Source organism: Lampetra planeri, chromosome 45 (assembly GCF_965212315.1).
Source record: "Lampetra planeri chromosome 45, kcLamPlan1.2.h2, whole genome shotgun sequence".
In the NCBI taxonomy this organism is placed as follows: domain Eukaryota; kingdom Metazoa; phylum Chordata; class Hyperoartia; order Petromyzontiformes; family Petromyzontidae; genus Lampetra; species Lampetra planeri.
The window spans coordinates 2,545,809-2,560,948 of record NC_136151.1 but is presented as its reverse complement, the minus strand read 5'-3'; the positions used below and the strand labels follow the sequence as shown (position 1 = coordinate 2,560,948).

Here is a 15,140-nt window from a genome sequence, read left to right as displayed (position 1 = left end):
GCTGTCTCGGGTGTGGACCAATCAACTTTAAGGACAGTGCACATTATCAGAGTTATGTTCTTTCGTTTGTATTATGACTGCAGGTATTGCGGTCTATGCAAACATGACTCCTTGTAAAAAGGTGTCAGTTTTGTTGCCAGATAGAAGGGTAAAGAACCAATTATCATATTTTTACTGGCAAATGAGGTTCCCATAGTGTAGTTAACTCCTGTTTCATTGCCAGAAAGGTGAAGATCTATTCTTATTTTTTCAAAATTTGATACTGGCAAAAAGGTCCCATTTTATAAATAGTATTGTGTTGTTGCTGTAACGTTCTGACCCCACCCCCCCCCCCCTCGTTGCCCCTACTGGACATTTGTATAAAAAAAAGCTTCAAAGATCATCGGATTTTGATTACTGAGTGAGCATCGAAGTGACGCCACCACCGCCATTTTGTGTAGGGACGCCCCGTGGGGGGGGGGGCTGCCGCATTGCGTTTGTGACGTCACCGCGTTGCGACTCGCCGAGGGCGAGGGGGGGAGGAGCAAAACACCACGCCCCATCGGCTTCTCCCCACTTAAGATGGCGGCTGGTCGTCCTCGACTGGCGGTCATGTTGGGTGGGGAGGCACGGCCCGGTTGGGGGGGGTATTTTTGGGTTTTTGTGTCGGTGCGGGCGGGGCGGCCATGTTGGGTGGGGTGTAATGTTGGACGTGGCGGGGCATGGCGGCCATGTTAGGGGGGGTGTAATGTTCAGCATGGCCGAGGCTTGGCGGCTATGTTGGGTGGGGGGTAATGGGCGTGGCGGCCATATTTGGTGGGAGGGGGTAATGTTGGGCGTAGCTACCATTTTGGGTGGGGAGTAATGTTGGGCGCGGCGGCCATGTTGGGTGGGGAGGGTGTAATGTTGGGCGTGGCCGGGGCTTGGCGGCCATGTTGGGTTGGGGAGAGTAATGTTGGGCGTGGCCGATGCGTGGTGGCCATGTTGGGTGGGGGGGGGTGCAATGTTGGGCGTGGCCGGGGCTTGGCGGCCATGCTGGGTGGGGGTGGGCTTGCAGCCAGGAGACGTCACCGCGCATCCGGGTCTCGGGTCTCCGCTCTCTTCTCGGTCTCCGTCTCTTCGCGTCCCCCATGGCCGCCCCGCTCAAGGACGGGAAGCTGCCCACGACGGAGCGGGCGGTGAAGGGTGAGCGGCAGGAGGAGGAGGTCGACGGCGAGAGGGCGACGGGGGGAGGGGGTCGGCGCCTTGAGCCCATGCGGAGCTGGAGGCGAGGCTCGGGCTGTGCGGCCTAGCGCCATTAGCAAAGCCTCGGTCTCGCCTAGGTTCTCTGCGGCGAATGGCGCCTTGTGGGGCCCACGGGGGTGGTAAGGAGAGCGGGGTGGTGGTGGTGGTGGGTGGTGGTAATGATGATGGGGCTATTAATGGGTTGCGTGTCGGTGTGTGTCTGTGCTGCTGTGTGTCAAGTGTGCTGCTCTATGTTTGCGCTGCTGTGTCTGCTGCTGTGTGTGTCAGTGTTTTGTGTGTCATTGTGATGCTGTGTGTATCCTGCTGTGTGTGTCAATGTGCTGCTGTGTGTGTCAGCGTGCCGTGTGTGTCAATGTGCTGCTGTGTGTGTCAATGTGCTGCCGTGTGTGTCAATGTACTGCTGTGTGTGTCAATGTGCTGCTGTGTGTGTCAGCGTGCCGTGTGTGTCAATGTGCTGCTGTGTGTGTCAATGTGCTGCTGTGTGTGTCAGCGTGCCGTGTGTGTCAATGTGCTGCTGTGTGTGTCAATGTACTGCTGTGTGTGCCAATGTGCTGCTGTGTGTCAATGTGCTGTTGTGTGTGTCAATGTGCTGCTGTGTGTGTCAATGTGCTGCCGTGTATCATTGTGCTGCTGTGTGCCAAGTCTACTGCTGTGTGTGTGTCAGCGTGCTGTGTGTGTCAATGTGTATGTCAGTGTGTATGTCAGTGTGTGTGTCAGTGTGTGTGTCAGTGTGTGTGTCAGTGTGTGTGTGTCAGTGTGTGTGTGTCAGTGTGTGTGTGTCAGTGTGTCTGTCAGTGTGTCTGTCAGTGTGTGTGTCAGTGTGTGTCAATGTGTATGTCAGCGTGCTGTGTCAGCATGCCGTGTGTCAGTGTCCTGCTGTGTGTCCGTGTGCTGTGTTTGTCAGTGTGTGAGTCAGTGTGCTGTGTGTGTCAGTGTGCTGTGTAGTGTAGCGGTTAGCGCGCTGCACTACAAACCCAACAACCCGAGTTCGATTCCAGCTCACAGCCAACAGCAGTGATGATGATGATCTGAACCGGTCCTGGGCCTCCCCTAGATCGACTTAGCCTAAAATGAGTACCTGATGCGGTGGGTAAAAACATTGCCACTAGGCCACTGGGGAGACAAAGGTGGCCGGGCGTGGTGCTGGCCACCCCCCCCCCCCCCCCCGTGCCATGCCGGCCTTAATAGATGTTGCTCGCTAACCGCACTTGCCCCAACAGTCTGTTGAGGCTACACGGGGGATCTTTGTCTTTATCTTTGTGTGATGTGCGTGTCTGTGTGCTGCTGTGTGCCGGTGCTCCGATTAGCGCCGTCGGCTTCGCAGGGTGCGAAATAAGTTCAACGCAGACCGTGCCGTGTGCGTCAGGGGTCATGCGGTTAGCGTAATATTGAAGCGTCCGTCAAACTTAAGAATGGTTTCACATTCGATGGGGGTCAGTGAAATTTAAGACAGAATCTTGGCTTTTAGAACAGGCGAGTAATCCGTAAGTCCTGCAGTGACGGATACTTTTTTCAAGGCAGTGACACTCCCAGTCTATGGGCGCCGCAGTGGCTAGAATGTTAACTACCTCGCCTGGTATACAGGAGGTAGTGGGTTCAGTCCCAATCCTTACGCCTGCTGTATATCTTACAGTTACATGCTAATTTCTCACATTAACATCACTAGCCCCGGTCACTTCTTTTTGACCCTTGGGCTACACCCATTTCAAACCTTTTTAAAACGGTCTGCCTCAGCAGCAGACCACGCTTTCCCACCTGATGACGGAAGCTTGTGTTGCGCCCGAAACGTCGTGATTTATTTTATTTTCTACCTACGTGACTAGACCGAAAGAACCAAAGAGTATGGATTCCTGCAGTCACGAAAGCTCCAAATCAAGATCGTATATTTGGAGTTTGCATGTCTATATTTCTCCCCGTGGTCGCTTTTACGGGTCCTCTGGTTTTGCCCTCGACATTTAGAATAACGCGTTTAGAGTATTTGGCTTCTGCTATAAATCTCCACGTGGTGGGGATCAGCCCACTTCGTTGAGCTATCATTTGTGGTGGCCAGGTCGTTCCTGAAAAAAGAGCTGTACAGCTTAGTGAGCACCATTGGAACCTCTTTTGCCAGTAGCAAAATATGATAATTGTTTTTTTACCCTTTTGTCTGGCAACAAATCTGACACCTTTTTTTACAAGGAGTCATGTTTGCATTGACCACAATACCTGCAGTCGGAATGCAAACAAAAACACAACTCTGATAATGTATGCACTGTCCTTGAAATTGATTGGTCCACACCTGAGACAGCTTTCCTTAGAGCCTAATCTCACATGGTGTTGGACCAGATGACGCAAAAAAGCTCAGTGAGCCTTACCCGGTAAAATAAAATATAGTCTTTCAATGCGCCTCAATCGGGGCCTTGAATAGTCTCTCACTCTTTATTCTTACCTTCTTTTTATCTCAGAAGTATGTACATATGTTCCAGTTCTTTCACACCGTATGTAGCCAACCGTGCTCGTTGGAGGTAGTGTACAGTAAAACCTTGGATTGCGAGCATAATTCGTTCCGGAAACGTGTTCGTAATCCAAAGCACTCGTATATCAAAGCGAATTTCCCCATAAGAAATAATGGAAACTCAGATGATTCGTTCCACAACCCAAAAAATATTGTATTCATATAAAAATGATTGATACAAAATACCTTTTTATATTTTTCTTATTTAAATTTAATATAAAGTAATCAAATGTATTAATTAAATTTAATCGTGGCTGGTGTGAGGGAGACGAGAGAGAGGAGAGGAGGGTTATTGTGTAGGACGACTTTCACTTGCAGTACAGTTACTAAAGAACAGTCACTACACTCGGACACAAGATAAAAAAAATGCTTTACGCACACACACGTGGTCACAACACTATAGTAAACACCGTAGCTCGCACGGATGTTGACTATACGAATGAGGCACGCCAACTGAGACCGAGCATGGAAGACGATTAGCTACAATCCCGCAGCGAGAGAGAGAAGAACCATCGGCTCAGTTGTGATCTCTTGACGCTCGGCAGACAAAGCGTATACTGTACGTACTACAGTACTCGTATTGCAAGACCTCGCTCGTTTATCAAATTAATATTTATTTTAAAATTTTGCTCGTCTTGCAAAACACTCGCAGACCAAGTTACTCGCAATCCAAGGTTTTACTGTATAGTGTAGAATATAGTGTGTGTTGCACTTCTTTCGCACCGTACATACCCAACCGTACTAATCAGAGGTGCGGGGGAAGGACAACAAACTAAACACAAAAAGCAGTTTTAAAGAAATTAGTCTGTGAATCTATATGATGGTTTAAAAGTGCACAGCTCCAGTGGCTTGCTAATATCGGAAGGAGGAGTGTTCCAGACGGCCGCAGAAGCGCATTTGAAAGCGCCCGATGTGGTGACCGTATTTTTTCGATGGCTTGCCAAAAGCCGCCGCTGCTGCTGCTGCTGCGAGAATGACCCGGAGTTCGCGTGACGATCGCTCCTGGATGAGATCAGCGAGGTAATTGTGGTTCATTTGTGGTGAGCACTTTGTGTGTGCCAGGTGCCTCACTCCACGAAGCACATTTAACGGGCTCGCTAAAATGAAATCTTCCTAGCAGAGGGAAGAGAAAAGGAACTCTGTTACTCCCATTTTCATGCGAGATTGTATTTAATAAAAAAACACATTTGTATCTTCCGAAGGTAAAATTTACTTTCCGTACTCCTCAGCCAGACCGATGACATTCAAGTCCTGTGCTGCTTTTAATTTGACAACGTTTTCCTCGCAGCGTTCAGTTGGTGGTGCTCACAGGTTTTTTCAAATTACATTTGTATTAAAAAATAATAGCAGCCTGGTTGGGCACTTGGAACAACATTGCCCCGGATAGGTGCAAAACCATCGATGAGTTTTAAGTAAAAAAAAAACGAGGTGTTTTTACGTCTTTATTTTAACACTACTATATAATGTTGTTTGTCTCTTAACCGTAATTCTTGAATATGTTTGAATGTTAGGTTAGTACTCATACTTCATCTGTGCTGCTCTCCAGTTTCCTGGGTAAAAAAAAAGTGAGCGAGGTTTTGCCCAATTCTTGCCAGGTTGGCTCAACTTAATTAACACGGTTGGCTACGTACAGTATGGAAGAAGTTCAACATAAGTAGATACATACACAGAGACCCACAGACACCCAAGACCTATAGAGACCCACAGAGAACCACAGATTAGCACGGTTGGATATGTACGGTGCAAAAGAAGTTAATCAGACATACATCCAATTAACTAACTCACTCTCACAACCCCTCCTGACCGTCCAAGGCTCAATACAAACCGACTTAAATGCATGTTGGTCATGCCCGGACATCGCAAATTAATAACCAGAAGATATCGGCCTTCTTCAACGACACGAAGCGGCACAAACCTCTCTCCGTCAATTGATACTTCACAGTGGGGATGTACAAAAAGGCGGGGTACCCTTTCAAAAACACCCAGCACATGCCCTGCTCCAAGCTTTCAACATCATAGCCAGAAAAATAAACCATCTTGGCTCGCTGGTAAGACCTCGAACTGCCTCCCCCCCACTCCTCTTTACGGGGACAATGGCGTGACACGCTGCCATAGTTCACGCCACCAGCACCCACAACCTTAAAAGGGGAAGAAAAGTGGGAATTGGAGGTCAGGTGGTCTCCTCCTCGTCCTCCGCCTCCTCCTCCACCCCCAATCACCAACACCACCTCAGTTTAAAACATGAGAGGAAAGGTGGAGGGAGGCAGGGGGAGGGATAGAAGGATGCCCCCCCCCCCTCTCACCCGTTAATTTCATCAGTTAAGATAAGATGGAGCCCATCTTATCTTCGTCACTGGAACAAACCTCACCTCCACATTAAGCAGTCAAGTTCGCTCGCTAAGTTTCTGCTCTTCACTTAAAGCTCACTTATTGTTCCCAAGCTCACCCCACGACCACCACACCCATCATAAGCACCACGATCACCGTTAATATTTCCCTCTTCACATTTTCATTACACGGCTATCGCTCATTAACCCCATTCATTATATCCGTTCATCATCATCATGTACCATCATCAGTTCCGCTTTCACCGAATTCACGCATCATCACAGATTCACCACCTATTGCTTCTTCTCATCTATTCTATACGCCGCATCTACAAAGACAAAGATTCAGACTGTTGGGGCAAGTGCTGTTAGCGAGCACCTATGAAGGCCGGCACGTCACACAAGGGGCTGGGTGGCCAGCACCCTGCCCAGCCGCTTTTGTCTCCCCAGTGGCGATGTTAACACACCACACCAGGTACTCATTTGAGGCCGAGTCGACCTAGGGGAGGCCCATGACCGGCTCAGATAACCGTTACTCGTGTTGGCCTCTGAGCGGGAATCGAACTCTGGTCGCTTGTTTCGTAGCGCAGCTCGCTCTGCCATTACATTCACACGCGCGCATCGTAGCGTCCTTCTCCGAGCGGCGCCTTTGTTGAGGCGCTGTATGAATTACGTTCAGGCAAGGTGAGATGAGAATAGGGGGAAGTGGTTGTCAGCCCCAACACACGAAGCTGCCGCGCGTGTATGTTGTATGATCCGTAGAGTGTCTCTTCTTCACCCCACCTTCCCCACACCCGATCTCCCCTTAGAATGCTGCTGATTTCCTCCTCGCCCCCTCCTTCCCCCCACCGTTCCAGGTTAAGATAAGATGGACCCAGGATGGAGGAGAGATTGCCACACCAACAGATAAAGCCGCGTGTATTTTTATGTGATTTGTAGCGTGTCCTTTCTTGGCTGCTGCATGCTTCCTCCTCGCCCCTCCTTCACCAACCCCCACCCCTCCCCCTTATATAAAAACTCCCACTCACCCTCTTGGGATGGGCATTGAGCATTCCTTCCCCACACCTAGATGCGGTCAAGTGCCAGTAAGTCCCCCCCCCACCTCGTCCCCCACGGTTTTTCTGTCTCGCCCCTTCCCCTGAAACCATTGACGTGTTGTGTCGGGCTCGAACGCTTACCGTGAAAAAAACATGAATAAAATAAATCTCTCCCCGTGTCTCTCTCTCTCCTCCCCCCCCCCGTGTCTCTGTCTCTGCCTCTCCCCATGTTCCTCTGACTCCCCACGTGCCTCTCTCTCCCCGTGTCCTCCCTTTTTATGTCACCGTTTCTCTCTCTCCCCTCCACGTTCCTCTCTCCCCGTCCATACCCCTCCCTCCCCGTGCCCTCCCCCATGCTCCCCCCCCCTTCTCCGTACCCTCCCACGCCTTCCACCGGTGCAGCGGTGCCGTTCCCCCCTTCGCGCTGCCTCTCCGCGCGGGAGCTCTTTGATGAGGCGACCTCGGCTCCGCGCCTGGAGGTGCTGCGCTCGCACCTCCTGCGCGAGGGCCGCGTCGAGGAGGAGGCGGCCATCCTCATCCTCAAGCGCGGGGCCGAGGTGCTCCGCGCGGAGCCCACGGTGCTCGACATCGCCGCCCCGCTCACTGGTAACCCTCACCTCTCACTCACTAGCAACCACTCACCGGTAACCCCTCACCTCTCACTCACGAGCAATCACTCACCGGTAACCCTCACCTCTCACTCACTAGCAATCACTCACCGGTATCCCTCACCTCTCACTCACTAGCAATCACTCACCGGTAACCCCTCACCTCTCACTCACTAGCAATCACTCACCGGTAACCCTCACCTCTCACTCACTAGCAACCCCTCACCGGTAACCCCTCACCTCTCACTCACTAGCAATCGCTCACCGGTAACCACTCACCTCTCACTCACTAGCAACCACTCACCGGTAACCCCTCACCTCTCACTCACTAGCAACCCCTCACCGGTAACCCCTCACCTCTCACTCACTAGCAATCGCTCACCGGTAACCACTCACCTCTCACTCACTAGCAATCACTCACCGGTAACCCCTCACCTCTCACTCACTAGCAACCACTCACCGGTAACCCCTCACCTCTCACTCACTAGCAACCACTCACCGGTAACCCCTCACCTCTCACTCACTAGCAACCACTCACCGGTAACCCCTCACCTCTCACTCACTAGCAACCACTCACCGGTAACCCCTCACCTCTCACTCACTAGCAACCACTCACTGGTAACCCCTCACCTCTCGCTCACTAGCAACCCCTCACCGGTAACCCCTCACCTTTCACTCACTAGCAACCACTCACCGGTAACCCCTCACCTCTCACTCACTAGCAACCACTCACCGGTAACCCCTCACCTCTCACTCACTAGCAACCACTCACTGGTAACCCCTCACCTCTCGCTCACTAGCAAGCGCTCACCGGTAATCCCTCACCTTTCACTCACTAGCAACCACTCACCGGTAACCCCTCACCTCTCGCTCACTAGCAACCCCTCACCGGTAACCCTCACCTCTCACTCACTAGCAATCGCTCACCGGTAACCCCTCACCTCTCACTCACAAGCAATCACTCACCGGTAACCCCTCACCTCTCGCTCACTAGCAATCGCTCACCGCCAACCACTTTGTTACTGCTAGCAACCGCTTACCGCTCGCAACCTCTCACCGATAACCCTTACCACCAACCGCTCAGTAGCCCGGCTACCGCTAGCAGACGCTCGCTTGCAACCGGTCACCGTTCGTATCAGCTCACCGGTACCCTCACCTCTCGCTCATTAGCAACCGCCACTTGCCCGGCTACCGCTAGCAGACGCTCGCTTGCAACTGGTCACCGTCACTATCCGCTCACCGTTACCCTCACCTCTCGCTGATTAGCAACTGCTCACTTGCCCGGTTACCTCTAGCAGACGCTTACCGGTAACTTCACTGCCGTTTGCTCACCAAGTTACCGCTAGCAACCGCTCTACTTGCCAAGTTACATTTATAATCGCTCGACTGGGGGCTACCGCTCGCTTTTTGGCTGTGTTGACGAGTTAGCCGATTACTTAGGCCTGGGGTGTGGAACCTTTTTCTGCCAAGGGCCATTTGGATCTTTATAACATCATTCGCGGGCCATACAAAATTATCAACTTAAAAATGAGCCTGTTATATTTTGTCAAACATGTAATTTACTCACCGCTAATGCGATGGGCTGGAACTGCTTCTCTTTGGCGAGGCATGTGATGTTAGCTGGTATTGATGATGCTGCTACTCGCAACTACTTTTCCAAGTTTGCTCCTAGATTTATTGAATTTCGAGTCCCGCCTGCAGTTGCCTTGGCAGGGCCAGACCAAATGATTTCTCGGGCCTTATACGGCCCGCGGGCCGGACGTTCCCCACCCCTGACTTAGGCGATCGGTCACCTGGGAAACTGGTCCCCTGGTTGGCTAGGTAAAGCGCTTGTTACCTAGGTAACCAGGGGTCCATGTGACTCGCTAAACTAAACTAAAAAACTAAACTGTTTTTATTTAGCCAGGTAAGGCCCCACTGTGCTGTGTAGCTCTTTTTCAGAAGCAACCTGACTATCACAAATGATAGCTCCACCAAGTGGCTGATACCATCGCTGCGTAGAAATTTAAAGGAGCAGTCAAATACTCCTCTAAATGCTGTGATGTCGATTCTAAATGTGAAGGGAAAAACCGGAGGGCCCGGAGAAAAATCCACATGACCACGGGGAGAGAGAGAGACACGCAGACTCCAAATATGGAGCAGTAGGCATCGAACCCACAACCTCCTTATACCAGGCGAGGTAGTTAACATCTCCTAGCCACCGTGGTTCCCATCAGTTGACTCTATTCTCCTCCCCCCCCTCCTCCTTTCCCAGTGTGTGGAGATGTCCATGGGCAGTTCTATGACCTAATGAAGTTGTTTGAGGTGGGAGGCTCCCCGGCTCAGACGCGATACCTGTTCCTGGGAGACTACGTGGACCGTGGATACTTTAGCATCGAGGTGAGCGACCCCTCACCACTTACCCACCCACTCACCCATCCACTCAAACTCACCAACTCACTGATCCACCCACCCACCCACTTACCCACTCACTCATTCAACTACTCACTGGCCCGCTCACTTACTCACTGACCCACTCAACAACTCACCCACCTACTCACTCACCCATCCACTCACCCATCCACTCACTCAACTCCTCACTGACCCGCTCATCCAGCCACCCACACTCACCCACACACTCACCCACCGATCCACCCATCCACTCACTCAACGACTCACTCACTGACCCACCCACTTATTCATCAACCACTCGCTCATCACCCACTCACTCACCCATTCACACTCAATCTACTCACTCGCCCACGACGAGATGGCGAATTGTTAACGTTCAAGCGACAGTTTCGGGGGCGAGCGTTGGGCACGAGTGCCGAGGTGCGGGAAGAGTCATCGAGACTTGGGATTTACGTTGAGGTGAAATTGAGGGATGAACAGTGGACTATAGAAACAAACAAAGATCCCCCATCTTAACAGGCTGTTGAGGCAAGTGCTGTTAGCGAGCACCTATGGAGGCCGGCACGGCACATGATGGGGTGGGTGGGTGGCCAGCACTACGGGGAGGCCTAGAATCGGTTTAGATAATCGTCGCCGGTGTTGGCTGTGAGCGGAAATCGAACTCGGGGCTCCGGGTTCACGGCGCAGCGTAGCGCTAACCACTACACCACTGCTCCCTGAAGTGTACTGTACACACTCTCACTCACACACGTAACAGATAGCAACTCGGCATCCCTGAGTACAGCAAAAAGGGAAAATATCTTGCAGAATGAGTTTTACCAAGAGGGAGGGGTCGATCATTTTGGACCCAGGAACGCAACTCCAGTCTCCCCAGTGGTCCTCTTATTTGTCGGATGCGGTTTTGCCCAACACGGAATTTTCCAGGAAGGTAACCCCCCCCCCATCATTCGGAAAGGTCTGCCTGTATATTTCTGTGTATATCTCTGCGTGTCTTTCTGTATGTCTCCGTGTGTACCTGTGTGGGAGCGCATTGCGTGCTGTACCTGTGTATCTCCGTGTGTATCTCTCTGTCTCAGTGCATATCTGTGTATTTCTCTGTATATCTTCATGTGTATATCGCTGTGTGTGTATCTCTGGGGAGCGCAGTGTGTGCTGTATCTCTGGGCGCTGAAGATTCTCTACCCTGGAAGCCTCTTTCTGCTCCGCGGGAACCACGAGTGTCGCCACCTCACAGAGTACTTCACCTTCAAGCAGGAGTGTGAGGAGACACGGGGAGAGAGACACGGGGAGGAGACACGAGGGGTAGACACGGGGAGGAGACATGGGGGGTAGACACGGGGAGGAGACACGAGGAGGAGACACGGGGGGTAGACACGGGAGAGAGACACGGGGGGGGGGGAGATGCGTGGGGGAGAGACATGGTGGGGAGACACGGGGTGGAGAGACGGGGGAGACACAGGGAGGAGACACGGGGGGTAGACACGGGGGGTAGACACGGGGGGTAGACACGGGGGGTAGACACGGGGAGGAGACATGGGGGGAGACACGGGGAGGAGACACGGAGAGGAGACATGGGGGGGGGGGGAGATGCGTGTGGGGGGGGGAGATGCGTGGGGGGGAGACACAGGGAGGAGACACGGGGGGGAGACACGGGGTGGAGACACGGGGGGGAGACACGGGGGGGAGACACGGGGGGGGAGACACGGGGGGGTGGCAGACACAGGGGGGTGGCAGACACAGGGGGGAGACACGGGGAGGAGACACGGAGGGGAGACACGGGGGGGGGAGACACGGGGGGGGGAGACGGGGGGGGGGGGAAACACGGGGGGGAGACACGGGGGGGAGACACGGGGGGGAGGCACGGAGGGGAGGCACGGGGTGGAGACACGGGGTGGAGAGATGGGGGGAGACACGGGGGGGAGACACGGGGGCGAGACACGGGGGGGAGACACGGGGGAGGAGACACGGGGTGGGGGGAAACACGGGGGGGAGACACGGGGGGGAGACACGGGGGGGAGGCACGGAGGGGAGGCACGGGGTGGAGACACGGGGTGGAGAGACGGGGGGAGACACGGGGGGGAGACACGGGGGCGAGACACGGGGGGGAGACACGGGGAGGAGACACGGGGGGGAGACACGGGGAGGAGGAGATATGGGGGGGGGGGACCCTGAGAGAGTCTCTGCTTGTGTGCGATGCCTGTCCGTGTCTCTGTGTGCGCGATGCCTGCACGTGGCGCTCCACAGGCCGTATCAAGTATTCTGACCGCGTGTATGATGCCTGCATGGAGGCGTTTGACTGCCTCCCGCTGGCGGCGGTGATGAATCAGCAGTTCCTCTGCGTCCACGGGGGGCTCTCCCCGGAGCTCCACACCCTCGACCAGATCCGCAGGGTGAGTTCAGCTCTCGCCGGGGCCATCGGCCCACTCACGAGGTCGCTCACGAGGTCGCTCACGAGGTCGCTCACGAGGTCGCTCACGAATTCGCTCACGAGGTCGCACACGAGGTCGCTCACGAGGTCGCTCACGAGGTTGCACACGAGGTCGCTCACGAGGTCGCTCACGAGGTCGCACACGAGGTCGCTCACGAGGTCGCTCACGAGGTCACTCACGAGGTCACTGCTGTGGGTTCCTGAAACCGACGCGCCCTTCCCTTCCCTCCCTCTCTTCCCTTTTTTATGATCAGAAGAAACCAAGATGCTCAGTTATTTGGCCCTTTGTTTCGTTTATCGTGTCATTTCTTTTGCTTTTAACTTTTTTTGGCTTTTATGGACCTTTTTTCGTGAAAAATCTAACATGTTTATGCTTTTTTCCCATGTAACATAAGTTCCATTGTGTACTGTGTTCAGATAGAAACAAAAAAAACACCCTCAAAAACTCATTGCTTGATCTCCTCCCATCAGTCACATTACACAGGGCAGTCTCTACAGCCCAACATCTAAAAAAAGATTGAACACACGTCCCCCCTCCGTCAACTGAGCGTGGCGAAATTCCAGTCATATTTTGGCAGAAACCAGAACCTGGAAGATGCGACAGTGGCTGTCTAAGCTGTTTAATTCAATATGCACACTTTCTGGCCCTATATATCACCAGTTTGGCATTGTTTCTGACAACGTTCACCAAGCCCTCTACTATATCTTTGTCTGCATTCCCCTTAAATCCAAAAATGAGATTCGTTGGGGAGAAATTAAGTTTCAATTTCAGCAAGATATTGCGTAGGAGCTTAAAAAGGCGGGTTGAGACTTTTACAATGTAAACACTGATAGGCAACTATTTCGATTTCACCACGGAATAAACATTCTGGCTTGGTGTCCTGTGAAGTGTGCCAGAAAAGTATTTGTGGTCACCGTACCGTGGGCAATGCTCCAGCTCAGGTCACCCTGGCGTTGAGATGATGGGCTAGGGTAGAACAGCTCCCAGTGAGGGTTACACGATCGCTGCAGGGCATAGAGTCTCTCCTAGCGTGGTCTTTTGCGCGACCTTCGTACTTGTTGATGATGGAAGCAAACCACACGAGCGTACAGTTGATTTCGTTCTACTTTTGAGAAGTGCTCTTCCCGGACACTCTGCGAAAAAAGGAAGTGGGTACTTTTCTTGCCGACTCGACAGTCTGCTCCGGTAACATTGGACTACCAGGAGCTGACACGTCACCAACACTGATGGCAGACGTGCCCCACCCCCCCCCCCACTGCTTTTGAGCGAGACTTCCGCAATTTTTTCGGCGATTCTTATTGAATGCAGTCCCATTATTGCAGCCATCTGGGTAGAGAGAAGCCACTGACCGTGCTTGCCTGGTTTCACCAGATCGCCTACCCTAGTGAGATGCGTATCGAACGTAACGCTTCTCAATGGCTAAGCCCACAAGAGAGGGTTAGTCCCGTGTCAGGATTCCGCAAAAGCTGTTCGAGAGTGAGGTCTGATGCAGACCGGGGTTTATTCATTCGGGTAGTGACGGGGGCAAACCGCAGGCCTGTAGGACACTCGTGTAAAAATTGGGAATCTGCGTTAGCGGGGGTACCCATGATGTTAATTTAGAATTGCTGCACTGCGCTGCCCTCCAGGTTACTGAGAATATAAGATGGTGTGGAATACCACGTGAGTGATGGGGCTGTGTACAGAAAACTTTGCGCGGCTTGCAAGCGAAAGGTGGACAGTTGACTCCGTACGCACACGAGACCTTGCCCGCCTCCCCGCAGTGACAAAGCCTAAGATAGCGGCCACACGGTGCCTCCTATGTGACTAACAGAAATGAGGTGACCTCTGAAGTTTGCCGATCAGATGAGCCGGCGGAACAAGGGGGAAAAAAAGCGGTGCCACATTTCGGAAGCAACCAGCTGGTTCATGACCAGGGTTTTTCCTCCAAACGTGAGGGTTTTACACAGGTGCCCCCAATGTTCCAGTTGTTCCCTCACCCTTTCTTCCAAAGTATCCCAGTTACTCTGCAGCCATTTATCTCCAGGCCTCAGGAGCACGCCAAGATTTTGAAGGCATCCCTTTTCTCCCCGCGATTGCTTTGGCCATCTCAGGGAACTAGGCTTCGTCCCACTGCCCCTTGAGTGGGCCCACTGCATTTCTGACAATTCATCCTGGAGGATGCACGAGAATATATCTCTTGGCACCCGTGGAGCCGTTCAGCATTGTCGAAGCCTTGTAAGAGGAGGAGAATGTCGTCGGCGTCTGCTGTGAGAGTCACTTTCATACTGGGTTCCTTCAGAGTTTTAAGCAAGGTGATTCTTCATCGAAGTTGATACAGAATAGGTTCTACGATGAGGGTGTCGAGCTGCCCTAATATAGGGGACAGACAGCCTTGTCTGATACCTCGACTGAGTTATATAGGAGCAGTTAGTACCATGCTAACTTTGATGACACACTGGGACGTGTTATGAAGCAAGTCGATTCTTTGTATTAAGTTAGCTCCAAATCCAAAAGCTTTTAAGAGTGCCGAGTAGATTCCCGCATGGTCAACCCTGTCAAAGTATTTATCTTGATCAAGGGAGAGTAAAGCCAGCGGAAAGTCCAAATGTTCAGACCGGGTGATTAGATCTCTGACTAGGAAAATCCCA

At 52.6% G+C, this 15,140-nt stretch overlaps 1 protein-coding gene across 1 annotated transcript in view; it reads left to right on the top strand.

Moving 5' to 3' along the window:
- Positions 1 to 1,009: 1,009 nt before the first annotated feature.
- LOC144732992 (protein phosphatase 3 catalytic subunit alpha-like) overlaps positions 1,010 to 15,140 on the top strand; it is a 45,307-nt gene continuing 31,176 nt past the window's right edge. The window contains exons 1-5 of the mRNA XM_078614668.1: positions 1,010 to 1,164; positions 7,485 to 7,688; positions 9,945 to 10,069; positions 11,228 to 11,339; positions 12,326 to 12,471. Coding sequence (XP_078470794.1) covers positions 1,110 to 1,164; positions 7,485 to 7,688; positions 9,945 to 10,069; positions 11,228 to 11,339; positions 12,326 to 12,471 — 642 coding nt within the window. The 5' untranslated portion in view covers positions 1,010 to 1,109. The remainder of the gene's footprint in view (positions 1,165 to 7,484; positions 7,689 to 9,944; positions 10,070 to 11,227; positions 11,340 to 12,325; positions 12,472 to 15,140) is intronic.